The sequence below is a fragment of the Chroicocephalus ridibundus genome, chromosome 14, assembly GCF_963924245.1.
Source record: "Chroicocephalus ridibundus chromosome 14, bChrRid1.1, whole genome shotgun sequence".
NCBI classification, from domain to species: domain Eukaryota; kingdom Metazoa; phylum Chordata; class Aves; order Charadriiformes; family Laridae; genus Chroicocephalus; species Chroicocephalus ridibundus.
In genome coordinates, this window is record NC_086297.1 from 7718798 (window position 1) to 7739256 (window position 20459).

The window sequence follows — 20459 nt, forward strand, 5'->3', positions numbered from 1 at the left end:
GAGTATAAAAGGGGCTGTCGGGGGGCGGTGGCGCAGAGGCGCGGGTGGTGGGGACGGGGTGTGGGGAAGTCGTCGCCGCTCGCGCCATGAGCAGCGGCGGGGCCACCGCGGCGCGGCTCTGCCGCCTGGAGCGGGGGCCGGACGGCTACGGCTTCCACCTGCACGGCGAGAAGGGCAAGCCGGGCCAGTTCATCCGGCTGGTGGAGGCGGGCTCCCCCGCCGAGCGCTCGGGGCTGCGGGCCGGGGACCGGCTGCTGGAGGTGGACGGTGAGAACGTGGAGCGGGAGAGCCACCAGCAGGTGGTGGAACGCATCCGCGCCGCCGCCGGTGTCGTCAGCCTCCTCGTCGTGGACCCGGTGGCCGACGAGCAGCTGCAGAAGCGGGGCGGGACGGGGACAGAGCCCCCCGTGGGCGGCGGGCAGGAGGCCCCGGAGCCGGTGGAGCCCACGGTGCGGGAGCCCAGCGGCGGCGGCCAGCGGGTAAGTGGGCGGCCGGGGGCGGCTGGGGCGATAAAAAGTTTTTGGGGAGAAAGGGGGGTGTCCGGGGGGGTGGGACCTCCCAGTCGCCGTCGCCTTCCAGCCGGGCGAGCGGCAGCAGCAGCCGCCGCCGCCGCGTCTCCCTGGCCTCCCCCGGGCGCCCTGTGCGGTTTCATTCTTGGTTCTTTCTTTTTTGCTTTGCTTTAAACACAGCTCCACAGGAACACCGGGCCCTGCCTCGCCCTGTTGCATTTCCTTTTTTATTTTAATTTTTTTTTTTTTTTTTACTTAATACTTTACCAGCTGTGTTGGGTGGCAAGCAGGGGCAGGTGGGTGCATGGGGCTGTTTGGACCTGTAACTGAGCAGCCCGTCGTGTCCCAGAGCCCTTCGGGCCCTCCTTGTGCTGCAGGGCCGGTAAAACGGGGTGAGAAAAGCAACAGCGAGTGAAGGGAGTGAGCTTCAGCCCAGCCCTGGGCCGGGCTGAAGGCGGCTGGCATTAACCGGCTCCAAAATACAGCAAAAAAGCTGTGGCAGAGGGTGTTTTTTAGGGGCTGTGATTGCAGGCGTTGCTGGCAGTCACTCGGTGCCCTGAGTGTGTCCGGTGTCTGCTGTGGAGTGGAGATGGTGGAGCCCTTCCTGGGCCGTGGGGATCGATCCCATCAGTCTGTCCCTGTGTACAGACACTTACTCATTCAGGAATGTCGGCCTTAAGCGGCGCGTGGGAGTTGGTGGTTGCACAAACAAAGTGATGTAGAAAGGTGAGGATCTGAGAAGTAGCTGACCTTTCCTGCCTGGAGCAGTTCCTAAGAGACGCTTTGGGCTGCTGGAGATAATACTGCTTTTTGTTTACCCAGCAAAAATGTATGTATGTTGTTACGACAGAGATGAGGATGGTGGTCTTGGAAAGGAGGCACCTGGTGTCCCCGGGGTGGGGGACTTTCTGGCGAGCTCATATGACCTGTTCCCAAAGACCAGCCATGGTGATGACCGGTGGGATGGGCTGAGCCCCAGTTCCTGGTGCTGGCTGAGGGTTGGTGCCGTGGGGCCTTCCCAGTGCTGACGCTGAGCTCCAAGCGGACTTTGGTGCCTTGCTGAGCTGTTGTCATGCAGGGTTTTGCTGAGGATCAGGTGTTTTTATTAGTTGTCTCCTGTTGGACTTAGCCCAGTGCTGGCTGCCCACTGCCCCCAGTTGGGCTGATCCACTGTAGGGCACTGGCCTCATCCCTGCCCAGGTAAAGCACTGCTCCAGCACTTTCCTGGTGGGGTTGTTCAGGTGGGAACAACCAGGCTATGCCCCTGTCCCTGCCCTGCTTGCTCGCTGTCCCCTGTGGCATCCCTGGTCCCTCGGCTCTGGCCCCGTGCTGGGCTGCAGAGTTGCCCTGCGTGGCGGGGAGCGTGCCTGCCCTCTCGTGTGTTATGGTGCCAGCACTCCCTCGGGGCAGCGACACCATCTGTGCTGTGCTTTCCACTTCCAGATCTCTCCATGGGCTGGAAAAAATAAAAGGGACGTAGTTAACGCAGCTCAGGTGAGTCCCCTGCCAGGCTTGGGGGGGGCTGAGGACGTGTGGTCCCCAAGAGGGACGGGGCGCCGACATACTGCAGGGTCGCTGCCTGCTGGCAGAGGCTGTGCCGGCCAGAGCGATGTCAAGAGCCTGGGAAGCTGGAGATGCCCCACAATCTTGGGGTGCAGCTTGTGCAGAGTTACCGCGGGCGGTTTCTCTCTACACAGGAGCAGGAAGTGGGTGACGCGGGTGACATGGGGTGACATTGCCGCACGGCCCCGGATGGTTTCTCAACAGGTAGCAGGAAATCTTGCGGTTGGGGGCAGGGCAGGAGAGCAAAGGCGAGTGGGTTCGGAGACATCGCCCCAGCCGGGCGCCCACCAAGTGGGATGGGAAGATGCCGGGCGGGATGCCGAGCCAAGCCAGAGTGAGCAGAAAGGGATTTCTCTCCGGCAAGCCAGGAACACACTGGCGTGCCTGTTCTCCGGCTGCTGGCGGGCAGCCGGTCCCTGTCACTCCACTCCCGTGCAGCCCCGTCCCAGCCTGCAGGTTGGTGGGATTCACTCAGGATCCCTGTGGTGGGGAGCGGGAGGTTTGCATGTGTCAGAGTTTCTGTTTGCTTTACCGGGTTGGACTTGCCTTTATTTGCTTAACGAGCCTGGAGACAGTCGCTTGCTGGGAGAGCTGGCCAGCAGCACCCCCACCCTGCCCACAACCAAGCGAAGGTTTCACATCTCCCACCTTCCAGCAGGATCCAACCTCTTTCCAAACCCCGCTGGAATCCTGCAGGATCAGGAACACCCTGTACCAGGGGGCTCGGACACCCCTGTGGCTCCTGGGGCTGGGCATGCGCTAGGGAGGTTTTGGGGGGGATCGTCATGGGCTCCCTTCTCATTCCTGTAAAACCCTGGGTGTGCAAATCCCCCTGATGCTGTGGTGGAGGTTTTGAGCCTCCCTGGAGGCGCCCGGGGAGCTGATCCCTCTTCTGCAGCGCTGGGCCAGCAAGGTGACAGTTTTACACCCCCGGTGCCACCCCCGCTTCCGGGGGCCCTGTGCCATGGGGACTGTCCCCAGCGCTCGGCTGCGAGCCCTGACAGCTCATTTCCCCCCCGGCCTGCATTTCCGGACGCTTCAGCTGCTCCTCGGGAGTGTCTTGAGAAAGTTTCACGCAAACCACACGGCGTTAGAGCAGCGCCGGCGGCTGCCAGCCCAGCACCCTGGCACGGGCTGGGGCTGCTTTCACCAGGGCAAGGCTTTTCCTGCCGGCCCCGGGCTTCCCTCTTGCAAATTTAGTGCTAAATTAGAGCCCTCCTTTCCAGCAACGCTCATCCCTCCTGGTAAAACCCGTGTGAGCCTCCCAGGGGTGGGTTTTGGGGTACAACAAGGAGCAGACCCCCACCCTCCCCCGATTTGGGAGCTTTTGCACTGGGGATAGCTGGTGTCTAATTAGGAAATGAATTAAATTTCCTCTCTAGGCAGCTGCATGAAAAGCAGCTCCAGTCAAACGGGACGTGACGGGGATGCTGCGAGGAGGCTGCTTTGCATCCCCTTTGTATAAAGCCTGAATGCGTGCGCCAGATTTCAGGACCCGTGTGAATTTGCTGGCCCGGGTGTCCTCGGAGCCGTTGTGTTTCTCTTTGAGTAACTGGGAATGCCGCTGCCGACAGGCTTGTTGTTGCTTGTAGGGCTGTGGGGAGTTTCCTGGGATTGGGGCTTGAAAAGCTGTCCTGAAATTGCCGTTGGGGGCTGGGAGCTGGGGAGAGGGTCTTGGCACACCGTGCAGTTGGGGTCCCTGGGGATGCTGGTCCTGCTGGGTGGCCGAAGGTGCTGGGGAGGGATGGGCTGGCACACTCCTGGAGGTGCCCCAAGTCCTGTTCCAGGGCAGGAATAGTGATGCGATGCCACTGAGCTCCCCATCCCAAGTGGGCATCTCTGCAGGCAGGAGATGTCCCTCTGCCGCCCGCAGGTGCAGAGAAGAGGGGTGACACGGGATGTCCGTGCTGGGAGCTGAGTCCAGCTTCCGCCACCACCGTCCCCACCGGAGGTTGTAATTGCTCCTAACAAGGCTCTGCTGGCTAATCCGTGCCCCAGCACAGTGGGAGGGCGGCTGGCGTTGGAGGAGAGGACGCAAAAGCTTATAGAAATTAGGGATGTTTCCGTTCTGCTATCCAGCTCCCGGCTCCGCATCCTGGGTATCGACTCCAAACCCTCTCACCTTGGGTCCCTTCTGGCCAGGGGGACTTTGGGGCTGGAGGGATGCCCCCGCGGGGTGCTCGCCCCATGGAGGGGCAGGATACAGCCGCTGGAGGATATTTTATTTTATCTTTGTATTTATTTTTTCTCTCAGAGAGGCAGAAGGGTGGCTGCCTGCAGGGTTTCTGCTGGCATGAGGGATTTGGGGAGGGCGAAGGCGGCCTGGCACACTGGGCTGGAGGAGCTGCCAGCTGCTGGCTGGGGGTTGCTGGGGGGGCCAGGTCACGGCTCAGCCGGGCTGCCCTCGCACTGGGTGCTCCTGCCTTCGCCGGCCGCCCTTGAGGGCTTGGTGTTTTCCTCGCTGCCATGACCTGTCCCAAGGCATTTGTCTATCCTGCAGGACTCCCAGCCCCCCCGAATTCATGGCCCCGGTGTCTCGGGGAGCCCAGGCTGCCGCCGCTTTGTTGATATGGATGGGAGCAAAGTCCTCCCTCGTCCTCCTTGCCCGGGAGCGCCGCCAGCGCCGCTTGCCGGGTGCTCCCTCCGGCTTTGTCCCGAGCTATCGGCATGGAGCAACCCCATGGTGCTGCCAAGGGCACCGGGAGCGTGGGTGCTCGCAGAGCCCGAACTCCCTTCCCGGGGCCAGGGCAGGGACCCGGGGAGGTGCTGCCTTCCTCCAGGCTCCACCAGCTCCTGCTTTTTGGCCTGGTTTTGGGTTTTCCCTGTCCCCACCCTCGCTAGGGATTGCTGCCTGGGTGGAGGGGGCAGTCGCAGCAGCCTGGGCACCCCATGAACCTGCTGCCACCCGGGTACGGGGACTGGGGCAGAGTCCACAGCCCAGCCCTCTGTCATGGGGGGGGACTGAGGGGTGTGTGGGGTGAAGTTGAGGTGTCACAGTCCTGTAGCCAGCCAGGGAACCCACTGCCGGTCTGCGGAGGAGACACCACCAGCTCCTTGGGTGCAGATGTGGGCTGTTGCACTGGGCATTGCCCAGCCAAGCCACGGGTAGAGCGGGTCCTGGGTGGCTGCCAGCGCTGCGGTGTCCCGTACTCACCGCGGTGTCCCGTGCTCACCTCCGCTCCCTGGCAGCCTGGGCTGGGTGCCTGCGTGCACCTCCCTCCCCAGGGCGTTGGCGAGCGGTGCCGGGGCGGGTGCCGGCCTTGACCCTGCAGGAAGGCGTTGTGCAAGAGGATGGGTTTTATTGTAGTATTGGGCTTAGCGATTGTCATTGCGTCACCCTGGCCCCTGACAGACCCTGTGCCAGCACCCCAGGAACTAGGCTTTCCTGGCAGCGGGCACAGGGGATTTCACGGTGAGAAGGGAGTATGCTGTGCGAGGGGTGAAGGGCAGCACGGTGTGGATACAGTAGGGGAAATTCCTGCAGTGATGCTATGGGTACCAAAGGAGAACAAACAATCTCGGAAGACACGATAAATATTAAACCCCCTGGTGAGGAATATTTCAGGAGCTCAAGCACAGCTTGGGTGCTGGGAGAGCCCTGCCAAAGCCCAGGAGCTGGTGGTTGAGGCAGGATCAAACCATTTTATATATAAATATGTAGCAGTGGTGTTTGGGTGCTGGGGTTGGAGCAGTTCTGACAACGCTGTGTACGGGCGGCTGGTTCGCCTGGTTCCTCTGATGCTTCCCAGGGCATCCCACTGCCTGCTGGGTGAGCCAAGGCAGCTCCTATTTGCCAAACTCCTGGGGATGCTCCTGCTTCCCCTGCTGCTGCGGGGTGGGGTATTGCGCTGTTAATAGGCTCGGGGGGGGGGGCGGGTGCAGGGCCATGGACGTCCCAGTTGGGTTCCTGGTCTCTGGGTGCTGGTGGATCTGCAGGTCAGGGTGAAACCAGGTGCAGATGAGCTGGGTGTTGCCTCCTGGAGAGGTGAACATCCCACGTCGCACCACTCTGGTCAAGCTGGTTTCTGTTTTGCAATCATGGAGGGTCGTGCCGGGGTGTGCTTCTGCATCAGGGCTGCTCCGCCCACATCCCAGCTGCCTGCCCAAGCCCTGTGTGCCCCTTCCCTGCCTGCGTCGGCTGCAGGGTGCTTTGGGGCGGGGGATCCTACTGGTCCCATGGCTGGGTTTGCCATGGAGGGGGGCTGCAGCTTGCAAGGGGGTGATGGAGGGGACCTGCACCGGTGGCTGAGACTTCTCCGGTAGCAAAGGCTTCCCAGGTGGGGTTGGGGTGTTTCCCAGCAGCCTGGGCTGTGTTTCCTTCCTCCACCTTCATGTGGCAGTTGCAATCCTGATCCCAAAAGGAAGAGCGTGGACACACATAATAATGTTTCTTTAATGTTTCGCTGCAATTACTGTGCCCTGCACCTAATTGATTAAGTAGAGCCTGGGGTTCATAGGGTGTTTTGGCACCCTGTGTCGCAACTCAAGCTGTTTGCGGGTGCAGGCGGCCACCCAAGGGGGGTGTCCCTGCCACCCAAGCAGACGTCTGGTGGTCCTGTTCTGTCGCTGGGTGTTGGGGGTTCCGGGAGCACCTTTCCCACGGGCTGTCCCTGTTGCAGGAGGAGCTGCGGCCTCGGCTATGCCACATAAAGAAGGGTCCCAATGGCTATGGCTTCAACCTGCACAGTGACAAGAGCCGCCCCGGGCAGTACATTCGTGCCATCGACCCCGACTCACCGGCCGAGGCGTCGGGACTGGCCCCCCAGGACCGCATCATTGAGGTATGCTGGAGCGGGGGGGGCTGGGGCGGGCTGGGGGTGGCATATCACCAAAAATCTTGGTGCTCCTTCACATCCCAGTGCCCAGGAGGGAGCTGCCCTTTGCCGGGATGGTGCACGCTGTCCCCGGCGCCGGCGGTGACTCACGATGCAGCCGCCCGACCTGCACCGACCTGCCAGTCCCCACCCAGGGATGCGGGCGGCGGGAGCAGCACCCCAAAGGGCTGGGGCTGAGCACTAATTAGCTGGCTGTGGGTTAAACAGCGGTGGTGCAGTCCCCTGCCCCGAGCAGGAGTGTCCCTGGGGTGGGGCAGGCTGAGGACAAGGTGCAGGATGGCCCCAAGCCCTGCTGCTGGCCTTGACCGGGGTGGGGATGGGGTTTGTGCCGAGAGGGATGGTGAGCCCACGAGGGCAAGGACTGGCTGAGCTCCGACCCCGCTGCTCTCCAGGGCGTTGGGGCTGCTGCCTCTTTTGGGGCAGTTCGGGAGTCTCTGGGGACCGTGCCATGGCACAAGGGCTTTTCACCTTGCCCGTGCTGCCCATCTCCTGCACCAGCCCTGGTCTGTTCCCTGCCAGCTCTGCCTGTGCGATCCCGTGCTAATCGCTCAAAAGGAAAATCTGCTTTTAATGAGATATTGCTGGCTTCACCACTAATCCTTGTGAGGCTGCAGATACCTGTGGGGGCTGTCGGGTGGCTGTGCTGGGGCTGTGACTGGTACCAAGGATGGTACCCGGCCCCTCCGTGGACCTCCCGTGGGACAGATGTCCCCTGGCCCCAGTGGTGACGTGGTGCCATGCCCACAGGTGAATGGGGTGTGCATGGAGGGCAAGCAGCACGCCGACGTGGTGGCAGCCATCAAGGCGGGCGGTGACGAGACCAGGCTGCTGGTGGTGGATGTCCTCACGGATGAGTTCTTCAAGAAGTGCAAAGTGGTGCCCTCGGAGGAGCACCTGGCAGGTGGGCTGGGGGCTGTGCTGCAGGGAGGGGGGGTTGTGCCACATCTGCTGCCTCTGTGTCACCTTGTCACCAAACCTAGGAGTGCTGGGGCAGTCCCCAAGCCCTGGGAGGTGGAGGTCTCCCGTCTCCCAGCTTTGTCATCTCCCTGCCCAGCTGAGGGCCCCGTGCTGGGGCAGTGGGGCTGACGTGGGCTCTGCGAGAAGGCAGGTTTATGGCCCCAAGTTGCACTTTGGCAGGGTTTATGGCTTGGGGAGCGAACAGGCAGCAGCCGCCCTTCGCTCTCCTCCACAGCCTCGGCTCAGCTGTGGCCTCCTCCCTGCTGTCACTGTGGCCCTCAGGAGAACGGGGAGGAGGGTCTCAGTGGGGTCTGTGTCGTGGCTGTCATCGCGGGGATGTGCCGGGTGCCCAGCAGTGTCCCCCCGTGCTGCGGGGCTGGCTGCAAGGGATGGGTAAAAAAAATGGACAGTTGGGTGAGCACTGGGCACTGCTGTGCCCCACTGGTGAGGGGGGGCAGGGAGGAGGTGATTGAGCAAATGCGTCCTCACCCAGCACCTGTGTCCTCGCCCTGCAGGTCCCTTGCCAGAACCAGTTGCCAACGGCGATATAGAGAAGGTAAGAGCGCCTCATCTTGCATTTAATCCCATCTACGCCACTCTCCAGGCAGGGACCCTGCCTGTTTAGGTGTCCCCCCTGCCCGTGGGTGGGTGATGCCACCAAGGGCCACAGTGCTCCCAGGCTGCCGTATAAGCAGGTGCCCCCCCAGGAAGGGGGTTGTCTGTGGGGCTGAGTGTCATGGAGGTGGCTGCAATGCCTCCCTTCCTCCTCCTCTTCCTCCTCCATCCTCATGATGCTGCAGGGAAGCAGCATCGAGCCCTGCAGCCACCCTCCTCCTCCTCCCCAGGGCAGTCAGGCCAGGCTTTAATCCCTGCCCGCCCTGGATGGGCAGCGCTGGAGGTATTTATGAGCCTGGAGCTCACAGGGGATTAGGTGTGGGGAGGATGGATTTTGTGGCCCCCTGGGTGGGACTTGCAGCTCTGGGGGCTGTTCCCAAACTGTTGCTGCCCCGCTCACACTCACTCCTTGCTCCCCCCCCAAGGAAAACAGTGGAGAGCTGCGGTCCAACTCAGTGTCCGAGAGCCCGTCCAGTCCCGGGCCACTGGCTGTGTCCCCTGACTCCACCAACACCCACAGCGAGGTAGGGCTGGGGGTACCGGGGGGAGGCGGTGGCTGGAAAGTGGGGTCTGGGCTGAGCCCTTGCCGGGGGGCATGGTGGAGCTGATGCAGACTCTTGCCCCCCAGCCCAACACGCAGGAGGGTGACAAGCGCCATTCAGCGTCCGGCTCCATCCTGGACCTTGACATCCCGCTGGCAGTGGCCAAGGAGCGGGCACACCAGAAGCGCAGCAGCAAGCGGGCACCCCAGATGGACTGGAGCAAGAAAAACGAACTGTTCAGCAACCTGTGAAGGCCCTGGGGTGGGGGCAAGGGTCCACTGCGCCCCCCCAGGCTTTGCACCCACCTCTCCTGCATCCCCCTCCTCCCTGCCATGGGCTCCCAGCGGGGATGCGGGGCTGCTCCCCACCACCCTGACCTGAGGAATGGGACTTGGTGGCCAGTGGGCATCTCCTGCCGACGGGGTCCTGGGCAGTGGTTTTAGGCTAGAGAGTGCCGGGGGGGTGCTGGGGGGCTGCCCCTGACTGTGAGCCCATCCCCAGGGTGCTCTTCCAGCCCTGCCTTGAAGCCCTGCACACCCCCGTAAGCACAAGCAGGGGTTTGGGGGGGGGTTTGGGGATTTGGGGTGGCCCAACGCCCAACACTTCTGATCCCTGCTGTTCCCTGGCTCTTCCCCAACCCCAAACCCCACCTCTGTTTGAGCCTCCCCCCACACCCCCCCAAAATTGCCCTTTAACTGCAAAACTTGTTTTAGCAAATTTTAGCAACCCCCACCTGCCCGGCCCCCGAGCACAGCGATTCCTCCCCGGGGTGCTTGAGCCCCACCTGGCAAGCTCCGTCCACGATGACCCTGTCCCTTCACCTCCCAGGTCCCAGCAGGTGCCAGGAGGGACACGGGTGCCTGGTGTAGCGGGGAGCCCCCAGCACCCTGCCCCAGGGCTATTCTGGGAGAGGAGAGGGTGTCTGGAGCCAGCGCAGCAAGCAATAATTTTCTCCTTTGCTCCTGTTTGCTCCAGGAGACAGAGCTGATCAGGGTCTGAATCCAACACTGTTTAATTTAAAAGCTCCTCAATAGACTCTGGGGTTTGTTGGGTTTTTTTTCCAGAATAAGAGTTTTCCAATCGCACTGTTTTATTTTTTTTTTTAAAAAAATGTATTTTGTGGAAATTCTTCCTGTGGATGTTTTGTTTCTGTGTTTCGCGATCGGGTGTTATTCATACTGTCCAGCTCAAGAGAAATTCTGTTTACTGGAATAAACCTTCCTGACTTCACGTGTCCGGTTTAAGGCTAAATCCTTCCAAAGCCTGAGGGAGCGGGGGCTCGCTGGGGGCTCACCACACTGCCGGGGCTGGGGGAAGAGGCAGGTAACGCTCCCAGTGGTGGGGGATACAGGCGCTGTTTTGGGTGTCCCCTCAGCACCCAGTGGGGACAGGCTGGGGGGATTGGGGAGGGTTAATGCCTTGGGGTGATTAAAGGGCTCTAATCCCCTGGGGAGTGCGGGGGGGGTGTGTATGTGTGGTGTGAGGCTCTAATCTGTGTCTGCTGGCCTGGTTGGAAGGTGGTAGCTCTGCTGGGGGCAGCCCAAATCTACACCCAGCCCCTCTGGGGGGTTTTGGGGTGATCCCGAGCCCCAGGGTTGCATCCTGGGCTGGGGGAAGGCAGGGGGGATTGGTGGGGAGAAGGTTGCTTGTCCCTGTAAACTGATGGATCCTGGCCCTGTGTGGGGAGCGAAGCAGGGGAAAGCAGGGCAGAGAGGTGTTTCAGCACGGGGTTGGTGATGGTCTTGCAGCTGGAAGGGACTGGGGACCCAGCATGGTGGGGTCAGGGTGTCCCCAGGGCTCTGCCACCCTGCCCACTTCCCAGGGCTATTTTTAAGCCTGTGTGGGGCAGCTTATACACGGCCAAGCTAAGCCCTGCTGCCACGGCAGGCGAGGGTGGGGGCATGCTGTGCCTGGGGGGCTCAGCAGGGCTGGAATGGTGGCACCACAGCTGCACTGGGGAGGGTGGGATGGTGGCTTCCCAGGGACAAGGCAGGGCTGTGCTCTCTGCAGTGGCTGTGGTGTGCTGCGGACCCTCAGCCCCGGCCTCTGCCCAGCATCTTTGCTTCCTCCCCTTCTGCTCACCGTTGTTTTGCACCCCAAGTCTCCAGACAAGCCCCTCTGCCTGAGCAGACGAGTGGTCACAGAGGTCTGCAGCTCAAATGATGCCCAAGTGACAACGTGCCACCAGCTCTTCGGGGGACGTGCAGGCTGTCACTCCCCCCTGGAAGCTGGGGGAGCCCACTTCAACCTGCCTCATCCTCCAAAGTCGCGTCCTCTGCGGCAGCACTGCTATGTGCAGGTAAGCCCCTGTCCCCTCCTTTTCCACCCTCACTCGCTTGGGCCCAGCAGGGTGTCCCTGCCTGGGACAACGTGCCATGCCGTGGGCTGGGGCTGCCCATATGGGTCAGGAGTGGGGGCACCCGGCCAGTCCCAGGAGCATCTTTTGGCTCTTTGCCTGGTCAGAGCAGCCTGGGGACTGGTTCCCTGTGGGAGCTCTGGTTGAGCCCTGCCGGGTTTCCCCTCCCCAGCCCGGGGGAGGGATGTGGCTCCGGGACAGACCCAACTTTGTTTCGGGTTGCCAGGGCGAAGGCTTTTCCCAGCCGCCCATGGAGGCGGGGGAGCGCGCTGGCGTTGCTGGGGGACCAGGGATGCCAGGCGGGGAGCTCATCGGCTCCAGAGCAACCGGCCGGGCATGGGGAGCTGCAGCAGGGACGGGGAGGGCTGCACAGTTTCACTGTGCCCGCCTCAGCCCTGGCAGGGGTTAAAAGAAATTATTTTTCCCACCTTGGCCACTTTAGGGGGGAGCAAATCCCACCTGAACTACATTTCTCCTGCTAGTCTGACCTTGCTTCTCTGGCAGAGGGGTGAAAAGCTCCATGGAAGGAGCAGTTCACCCGTCAGGTTCTGCAAATCTTGTTCTGGGGGACAGAATCCATTCCTGCCTGCAGCAGGTGACGAAGAGCATGAGGATTAGTAGCCCTCGTCATGGTAATCCCAGCTGGAAGTAGAGCCACTCTTCACTTTACTACCACACAAAGCTTTTGCTACAACTAAATCCACGTTAAATACTTGTTGTTTAAAATACGACGATACACTGTTCCCACACTTAGTTTTAATATTAGTCACAGGAATAATGCATTTAAATGAACTAAAATTGGAAAACTAAAACCCCCAGGTCCTAAAAATACAGGCACAGCAACACTAAAAATTCCACAGTCTACCAATCTCCGATAAAAACGCCCCTGGGCAAATCTGAAAGCTATTACCTGATACTTTGTAGTTGCAACAAACAATTTCTGGTCTAGAATTAGCTGCTATTACAGTGGGAAAACATGCAGGAGCGTCAGTTATCCTCCTTTACCTTCTGTCCTCTCCTCTTACCAAGCTTCCCTGCTGTGGATAACATGCTGCATAGGGCAGGGAAGGTCAGGCTGAGCTAGTGCATTAAAAAGTCTGTCCAGTGGGAGTCAGGCAAGTGCCTCTTCAGCAACAGAACTCAACTGTATCACAGCAGAGTGCGGCTGGCCAACTCCTGCCCTAAATATATCTGTCCCCAGTAAGAGATATTTTTTTCCCCCATTCATCGTACTGGAGAGCAGCAATTGGAGCCTTCAGGCTCAGGAGAGCAAGTCCTGAGCTTCTTGAAGAAAGGGATCGCTACTGTATCTCCTTTCAGTTGTGTTCTCCCCCTCCTTGCTTTCATAAAAGCAGCCTGGTAAAATGAAGTGCAACATCGCTTCACTGACGGCCTGAGGTTTACAGGTCCACACTCTTAACAGGCAGCAGCGTGCCAAAGCACGGTCCTGAAACTCAGCAAGGAATTTTGTCTCAGCAGCCTCCTGCAGCTGCCAGTTCCCCCTGTTAAGCAGCGATCACGGTTAGGCTCTGCTCTAGTCTTGGATGGCTGGTATCAATAATTTTCATCACGTTAACAGTACTTGCCCTTTGGTTGTGCTCACTTGCTCACTTTCAGGACCCATCAGTGTCCCCCTGCAACCCACCGCATCCCAGAAAACAGGGTTCAGAGTCTCTGCTGTCCTTTACAACTTCTAACCGCCCTTTCAGCAGCCAAAGTGAGCAGCTGAGCCACGCTGCTTCCACATAGCTCTGGGGAAACCTCAGATTTTTTCATCAGTTTTTTTATTCAAGAGAAAACAGAGTGAGATACCAGCACGCTGAGACTGCCTCTGTCGAGCTGATGAATCCTGATCTAAGGGCAGCGGAAGAAGGAACAGTGGGTGTTGCTTGTTCAGAAACTGGTCACACCAGGAATCAATTAACTGCTGGTGATTTTAGGCTTTGCTGGAACAGTGTGTTAAGGTTACAGTCATTCCTGGTCAAGCCTGTGAATTAGTGGCTGTTTTCCAGGTCCAAATTTCAGGCAGTATTCCTGGCTGATGCAACAAGGTGTGAAGTTGACAAGATGACAAAGTACCCGAAGGAGACAGACGAAAACAGTTAAGTGCAGCTTGGCTCACTAGTGTCCTCCACACCCAGACCTCGCAACAGCGTCCAATTCGTCCCTGGAAACCAGGCCTGTGTCTGGATGTGTCTGTCAGGTCTCCAGCACCCCGGCTGGCAGCTTCAGTTCAACATAGCTCTTCTCCTCCACATGATTCGTCTGTTCCAGGAGCCACCGTCTCTCCTGGTCACTGACATCCAACCTCAGCGTCACCTCTTGGAAAACGCTGTTCACAGCAATCTGTATCAAACAGAGGAAAAGCAGCTCAATCCCGGCCACCGGGCAAACGCCACTCACGTTCTCTGGGTAGAAGACGGGCTGCTACCGCACCTCCTTAAAATGAAGCTTTTTGAACATGCAGATACTGGCTTCATTTTCCTGACCAATCTTAGCCTCAAATTTGTTGATCCCCAGGTTTTTTACTCCTGCCAAAGAAACCAGAAAGAAAAGCGTTTCTATTACCTGCTCAGCTGCTACATCTATGAAAGCACAGGATTCCAATTTCTGGGGCAGATGCACCCTTTACTACCCTGTCTGTATCACTGGGAATATCCCCACTGTACTACCGTTCCCGTGCACTGAGCCACCCTTACCATAGGACATCATCATCAGAGTTGCCTCCTTGCCAAACCCTCTGCCTCGGTAGCTGGGCTCTGAAAGAGAGAGCCACAGAAGTCAACATCCAGTTATGAGACAAATCAGCCATTCTGGACACTTTTCGGAAGAGACTGTGAGGTGGACCAGCAAAGGATGCTGATCAGGGCTGAATAGCCATGGTAAAGCAATAAGAATACAAAGCTGCTGTACGTAACATCTGTCTGCAGCTGGCTTTAGCCCCAGCGGCAAAGGTGCAAGCTATGAAGCAGAACTTGACCTGCAATCATAATTTCAATTTCGCCCAAAGTTGGATCCTGAGCGTCGGTGAGGAAGAGATTCACGTCCCCCACCATGCAGTCCTCTTCTGCACGCGCCTGCCCAGACCACCGCTCCCTGTCCAGCACAATGAAGGTGCACTCTGAGAAAAACAAAAACGTAGCAGCTTTTGTCAGGGCATGCTGAGAATTATTCACAAATTACTGAAGGATGAAATGAAAGGCATGCAATGGACAAAGGAACAACACCTTCCACACGTTAATGGTGAGGAAGAGCTAATAATTATGCCTCCCATGCCAAGTGTGCCTGCTCCCACCCCTAGAAATACAAGAAATACTCTAAAAAACCCGTTGTGGGAGTGACATAGACACCAACACTAGAAAGAGCCTACTTAAGAAGCATGAAAACTTTCACCCCATGGCTGAGGTCTCCCTGCCTTGTCCCGCTCTGCAGTAAGTTTGGGCAAAGAATTGTTTGGTGCACAAGAGACTGAGACTAATGATTCACCTAGGCCATATTATTTTTGCTTTTAGTAAGGCTTTTAATGCCAGCTAAGACAAATGTTCCAGACTGAGGTCTTTGCCAGCCTCAGTATTTTGCAGCTCACTATATTTCTACCAGGCTTTTATGGGCAGTGATTCATTAGCTGTAGGAGAGCCAGGGAACCAATTCTGTCAGCACACCTCAACCAGGTAATTATAAAGTCATTCGATTTCTCAAGGAAAAATACAACCCCCTTCCACCTTTTTACGATGATCAGACCTGGTGAGTGTTGACTGTGCAGCAGTCAGCAGATAATGCTGTGGGAAGTAAATCTCTGCTATCTTTGAAAAACTGCACACATAAAAAGGACACCAGCAGCTCCGGACGTTCTCTACTTCCCTGAGCATATACCAGCTATAAACAGAAAGCCAGTTCAAAGCTACTGTTGTAGAAGGTCTCATGTCCCGTCTGCTTCAGCAAATACAGCCCGCTCACTGGGCACTCTCAGCTCATCGTGGGCCCCTTACAGGACAGAAGGGACCTGCTCATCACTCCCACCCACCCTTAGAAAATGTTTAAGATCCTCACTGTCTGCGTCATCCCGCCAGCTGCGCTGCATCTCATACTCCTGCTCCAGGCTGAGGGGTTCAGAGGCGGTCAGGCGCTGCAGCTCTTCTGACTGCATCCACTCATGGTACCTGACAATGAGACCCAGAACCAGCTCACTGCCTGAGCTACAGCATCACAGTCTGATTTCCGCAAATGTTCTGAGGATCAGGCTGTCATAGACCGGTTCTGGAAAATCTAGCCTGGCATTCATGGCAACTTAAAAGTATCCACAAACCTCTCTCCCTTATCTAACATAGGAATCGGTGTTCTCCATGGAAATTTAGCAAGTTTGTCCATCCTGTAGTTTGAAGAGTGCCTGATGCAAACGATGTTTTTAAAAGTACTGAGCATGGAGTTCCGGTGCATTTCATCCCGATTGAGATTGGATACAGCATCTCGAGGGCACTGACAAAGTGACTAATACTGGCATCTTTGTGCTGAGGCTGCAGCTGCCAGGCCAACACTTTACAAACTGCCTGCACGCCTGCTTCTAATTTATCAAACATCCATCTGGCTTTACACATTGAAGTTTTGCTCTTCCACTGCCATCAGCGAAAGACATCAACGAAAAGAAAACTGTCAGTGGTTCACTCAGACAGGTATTTCCCTTTCTGTGGGTACACAGTGGCACAGATGAAGTTCTCTTTGTCAGCAGACCTGGTAAAGGGGACGGACCTGCCAGGGATGCTGCTGCAGGGCACACAGGGCAAAACTGATTGCCTTTCTACGAGTGTTCTTTCTGCTGTGTGGTTCCTTGGGGGAAGAGGGCTCTGCAGCTCTCCAACCAACACCCTTTCTGACCACCACATTCCCTTTAGAAAGAGAAGTGAACCAGACAGCAGAGTACCAGAGGAGGACAGGAACCACATACCGGGGCACGTGCGCAGAAGTGTATGGCACCAGGGTCACCCTCTGTCCTTGCAGCACAGTGTTCTGGTTAATCTTCATGGCCTCTGCACTGAGAGAGAGACCCGTGTCTCCAGGGAAGTCAAGGGATGGGACAGCTCCCCGAGGAGCCCTCTGGGATCCAGCGTTGGCTGCTCTCACTGTGCAGACAAGCCCCAGCTCATTCCAATCCCCCACACAGCAACCTTCCCGCATTTCCCTGCTCCCCTCCACCCAGGGCAGGGCTGTATCATTGCCCTCAGGGACCCAACAGCGGCAGGGGGTCTGCCCTGACAGGGGCCACTGAATGCTTCATGACCCAGGTGGTGGTGGAGGTGCCTTGCTCTGACGCACCGCAGGCCCTGGGGCTGGGGGAAGATCTGGGGCATGAAGGGGGGATCAGGGTCTGAGGGGGACCCCCGGGGCTGAGGGGAGATCGGGGCCTGAGGGGAAATGTGGAGCCTGAGGGGGACCCCCGGGGCTGAGGGGGTTCAGGGCCTGAGGAGAGATCGGGGGCTGAGGGGAACCCTGAGGCCTAAGGGGAGATTGGGGCTCGAGGGGACCCCCGGGGCTGAGGGGAACCCTGGGGCCTACGGGGAGATCGGGGCTTGAGGGGACCCCCGGGGCTGAGGGGAACCCTGGGGCCTACGGGGAGATCGGGGCTTGAGGGGACCCCCGGGGCTGAGGGGAACCCTGGGGCCTACGGGGAGATCGGGGCCTGAGGGGAACCCTGGGGCCTGAGGGCATCCCCAGGGCTGAGGGGAGATCGTGGCTGAGGGGAACCCCGGGGCTGAGGGGAGAACGGGGCCCGAGGGGAGGCAGGGCCCGGGCCCGAGGGGGCCCCGGTACCGGAGCAAACCTCTTCCTGCCGCGCCGCCCTCCCGCGCACGCGCAGAGCCCCGCCCACCGCCCCAAGCGGTGCCGGCGTCATCGCCCCGCCCCTGCCCCGCCCCTGCCCCGCCCCTGCCGCGCCGGCGCGCACGTGACTCTAGCACCCAATCGCCGTCGGTGCGTTGTCCCCGCCCCCGCCCCGGGAGTCGGTCACGTGCGCGGAAGGGCCCCGTGGGCGGCGCCTGCGCTGTAAGTGTCCCCGCGATGAGGGAGGTGGGGCTGCCGGCACGCGCCGCCGCCGGTGAGGTACTGGGGGGTCCCGGTGTGGGGTGGGGTCGGGTCGGGTCGGGTCGGGTCTGAGGCCTGGGCGTCCCTGTGAGGGAGAGCGCGGGGTGACGCCTATGGGGGTCCTGTGGGCGGGGTGAGGCCTAGGGGGGTCCTGGTGTGGGGTGGTGGTGGGCCGGAGAGACGAGGCCCTGGCCGGGGGGTGAAGGCCGCAGGACAGCGGGGGGCTGTGGGGGCCCTTGGGGCCGTAGCGGGCATCAGCGGGGCGGTGGGTTTCCCTGGGAAGGGCCTGTTGGGAGGGCAGCGCAGCCGGGTCGGGGGCAGGCCCCGGGGGGAGCTGGGAAGTGGCGGGGCCGGGGGGCTCCGGAGGCCCTGAGTGGGCCCCTCCCGGGCTGAGGCGGGTGCCCTGTACAGACGCGGCCTCCCTGTGCCCCTGGTCGTGCTGCTTGCTCTTGGCTTGATGAGGTTGGCCCCTGTGGTTTCAGTTGAGGTCCATTGTAGAAGGTGATGTTTGGCCTCTTCTTCTGAGGGCTGGACTGGCTGTGGCTGGGGTGAGCTCTGCTGTCCGAGTGATTTCTGTCATTTGGCGTTAGTGTCTGTAAGCTTACCAACTGTTTGGGTTTTTCAGTAGTGCTCTGAGCTGGTGAAGTTTGTGCTGATGATTTGTCACAGTTGGTACAGCTAAGTAGGAGTATGTGTAGAACTATGAGAAATTTGGTCAAGCTCTTAAACAATTCATCTACCCCTGATTACTTATATACTCTGAAACCTTTCAGAACACTTGGGTTCTTCCTCTCCCCTGTAGTTTTTCGAAGACAATGTTAAGTTTCCCAAATAATTCTGCTTTGGAAACCTTGATACATGTAACAAAACTTCTTGTTTGTTTGTTTTTCATAGGTCCGGTATTTTCATTTGTCTGCTTTTTTCTTTACTTGAAAGTATGATGAGACACTGTAGGCTGGTTGGTTTTTTTTACAGCTTTGATTTGTAGGAGGCATGTGCTGGCTAAGAGTAGTAGCTTCATGAGAAGCAGCAGTATGAGATCATCCTCAAGGCAGGCATTCTTCCTCTTGAGCTTTTAGTGTCTGAAACGGCCCCTCTGGCTGTTTGGGGAAGGTGACGTTTGGTCATCATGTGCTGTGAAAGGGCAGAGCCTTTTGGTTACTTTTAAACTAGTTTAACGGGTTACGAGAACTTTTCAGTAGAGCATTGAACCAAGTGTTGCTGGTGAGTGGGGTATATCTGTCCAAATTGCAAGATCTTGCTGAAATCCTCTTTTGTTCAAATATTAGAAGACCGATGTCCAAAAGCTGACTCCTGAGTTCCTCCTCTTTCCAGTAAAGCTAACACAACTTTATGATGTTTCCCCAGGTTAAGGGCAATAGAAGTTGAAAACACACTCCTCGCTTTGCTCTGAGTCCCCCACCGTCTTCAACATGGCTGGTGGCATTACTGACACAGGAGAGCTTTACTCTCCCTACGTAAGTACTGCTGTTTGTGGTTTTGCTGACAAGTCTTTAAAAAAACTCTTTCCTCAATCTTGTGCTCTCATTTCCTGCTTCCCCGTGGACATAACATCAGTGTTTCAAGAGATGATGGAGGTCAAAGGGTACTTAAAAATGCTTAGTACTTGTAGTTTTGGGTGGTTTTTTTTTTTTTACATCACAGATCACTATATATACTATAAGGGGACAATGTCTGCTTAAGGCATAGTTCTAAAAGTGTTAAAAAGAGCTTCATGCCCCATACCAGCTCTTGCATCCTTCTACCCACTTTTCTTACGTTTTGTTAATGTTTCCATCAACCCAAATTGTCACATGAAGCTAGCATAAATAGAGGGGATTGTAACATGGAAACTGTCCCACTCTGATTCTCTCTTTTGGCTTTTAAGACATTCAGAGGAAAATGTTATATAAAGTTTACTTATTTGTAGCTATTGTAGTAATTTGTTTTAAACCACTTCACTTATAACCAGTAATCAAGATGTTTCTTCCTTGTAATGTGGTGTCCTGTGAAATTTCAGAGCCAATTACTGTTTTACCATGTTACTGGAAATACTGGTTTTCATAGCCACGGGTGCTCATATAGCGTCAGCTCTTAAAAACAACGCTCTGCAAACATTTTTTTTTTTTTTCTGAAGTGAACTCACTAAATATAGAACCAGTCCTGAAATCTGTGTGTTGGCTTTCAAATGCCTTAAAACTTTCATCCCCGTGTTAACGATTGAATTTAGAAGAACTGGGTATTAGGTTGCAGAAATAGGTCACAACTGAGAAAACGGAGAACAAGACAGTAACTGGGACATCTGGACTCCAAAGATTTAGTGTCACCTGCTCTTATGTTGTTATGTTAATGTTGCATGAATTTCCTAAAGTCTAGTCTCAAAGGCTATGACTCTCTTCTCTTTCCCTGAAGATGTCTAGCCAGACTGAATACACAGGCACCGTTCTCGTTGCTGTCTACTTGACCAAAGTCAAGGAAAATCACCTGAGGTGTTTTTTTCAAGAGTCCTTCACTGAAGAGTGAGTCATGGCCCTGGGCACTTGTGTTGTGCTCAGGGAATGACTGCTCTGCCAGCTGAATGAAAAGAGCTTTCCTGCAAGCTGCAATGGCTGATTATTTTTTTTTTTGTTTTTTTCCATCCTTGTGGGAGACCTGTCAAAAGATGAATTTGCTGTGCTTGTGTCAGTGAATGTAGGGCAGGAATGCTCACAGGATCTCTGGGGAATAGTTCTCCTGATATTAATTGCTCCACACCCAGAAAAGTATACTCGGACACAGTTCTTTACTGGCTCTCCTCTAGAGAGACTCTGACCTATAAAAAAAAAACAACTTTGGGGCAATTTTTGATCTTTAATTCAGCTAAATTTATAGTCTGAGGCAGGGGTGGGGGGGTGTCCCTGTCCAAGTGCACAGTTATCTTTTGCCCCCAGGCAGGAAAAAAAGCTCATTGCAAGAGAGGATAAAATCCTTTCCTTTCCAGAAATAAACTCCCTTCTTCAAAGTGTGC

The 20459-nt window shown here is 57.1% G+C and overlaps 3 protein-coding genes across 9 annotated transcripts in view; 2 read left to right on the plus strand and 1 right to left on the minus strand.

Moving 5' to 3' along the window:
• The first annotated feature begins 43 nt into the window (after positions 1–43).
• Positions 44–10251, plus strand: NHERF1 (NHERF family PDZ scaffold protein 1). The gene is made up of 6 exons (XM_063352419.1): positions 44–479; positions 6692–6853; positions 7655–7808; positions 8380–8420; positions 8905–9003; positions 9108–10251. The coding sequence occupies exons 1-6, from the start codon at positions 87–89 to the stop codon at positions 9270–9272; spliced, it is 1014 nt and encodes a 337-aa protein (XP_063208489.1). The 5' UTR covers positions 44–86; the 3' UTR covers positions 9273–10251.
• A 1875-nt stretch (positions 10252–12126) lies between these two features.
• On the minus strand, positions 12127–17265 carry NAT9 (N-acetyltransferase 9 (putative)). Of its 4 annotated transcripts, none has more exons than XM_063352443.1 (7): positions 17193–17265; positions 16320–16494; positions 15428–15537; positions 14358–14498; positions 14077–14136; positions 13814–13908; positions 12127–13723 (listed from the first exon to the last, which is right to left on the minus strand). In XM_063352443.1, the coding sequence occupies exons 2-7, from the start codon at positions 16394–16396 to the stop codon at positions 13577–13579; spliced, it is 630 nt and encodes a 209-aa protein (XP_063208513.1). In that variant the 5' UTR covers positions 16397–16494; positions 17193–17265; the 3' UTR covers positions 12127–13576. The 4 variants fall into 4 exon arrangements, with proteins under 4 accessions (XP_063208513.1, XP_063208515.1, XP_063208512.1 ...); XM_063352445.1 differs by having other exon boundaries at positions 17183–17223; XM_063352442.1 differs by lacking the exon at positions 17193–17265 and having other exon boundaries at positions 16320–16953.
• Positions 17266–17382: 117 nt separating this feature from the next.
• The window catches only part of TMEM104 (transmembrane protein 104), a 45889-nt gene continuing 42812 nt past the window's right edge, over positions 17383–20459 (plus strand). For 2 of the 4 annotated variants that reach the window (XM_063352254.1, XM_063352258.1), the window contains exons 1-2: positions 17383–17470; positions 18821–18930. In XM_063352254.1, the coding sequence (XP_063208324.1) occupies positions 18886–18930 (45 nt within the window). In that variant the 5' untranslated portion in view covers positions 17383–17470; positions 18821–18885. The remainder of the gene's footprint in view (positions 17471–18820; positions 18931–20459) is intronic. The other 2 variants (XM_063352257.1, XM_063352255.1) reach the window with 2 other exon arrangements.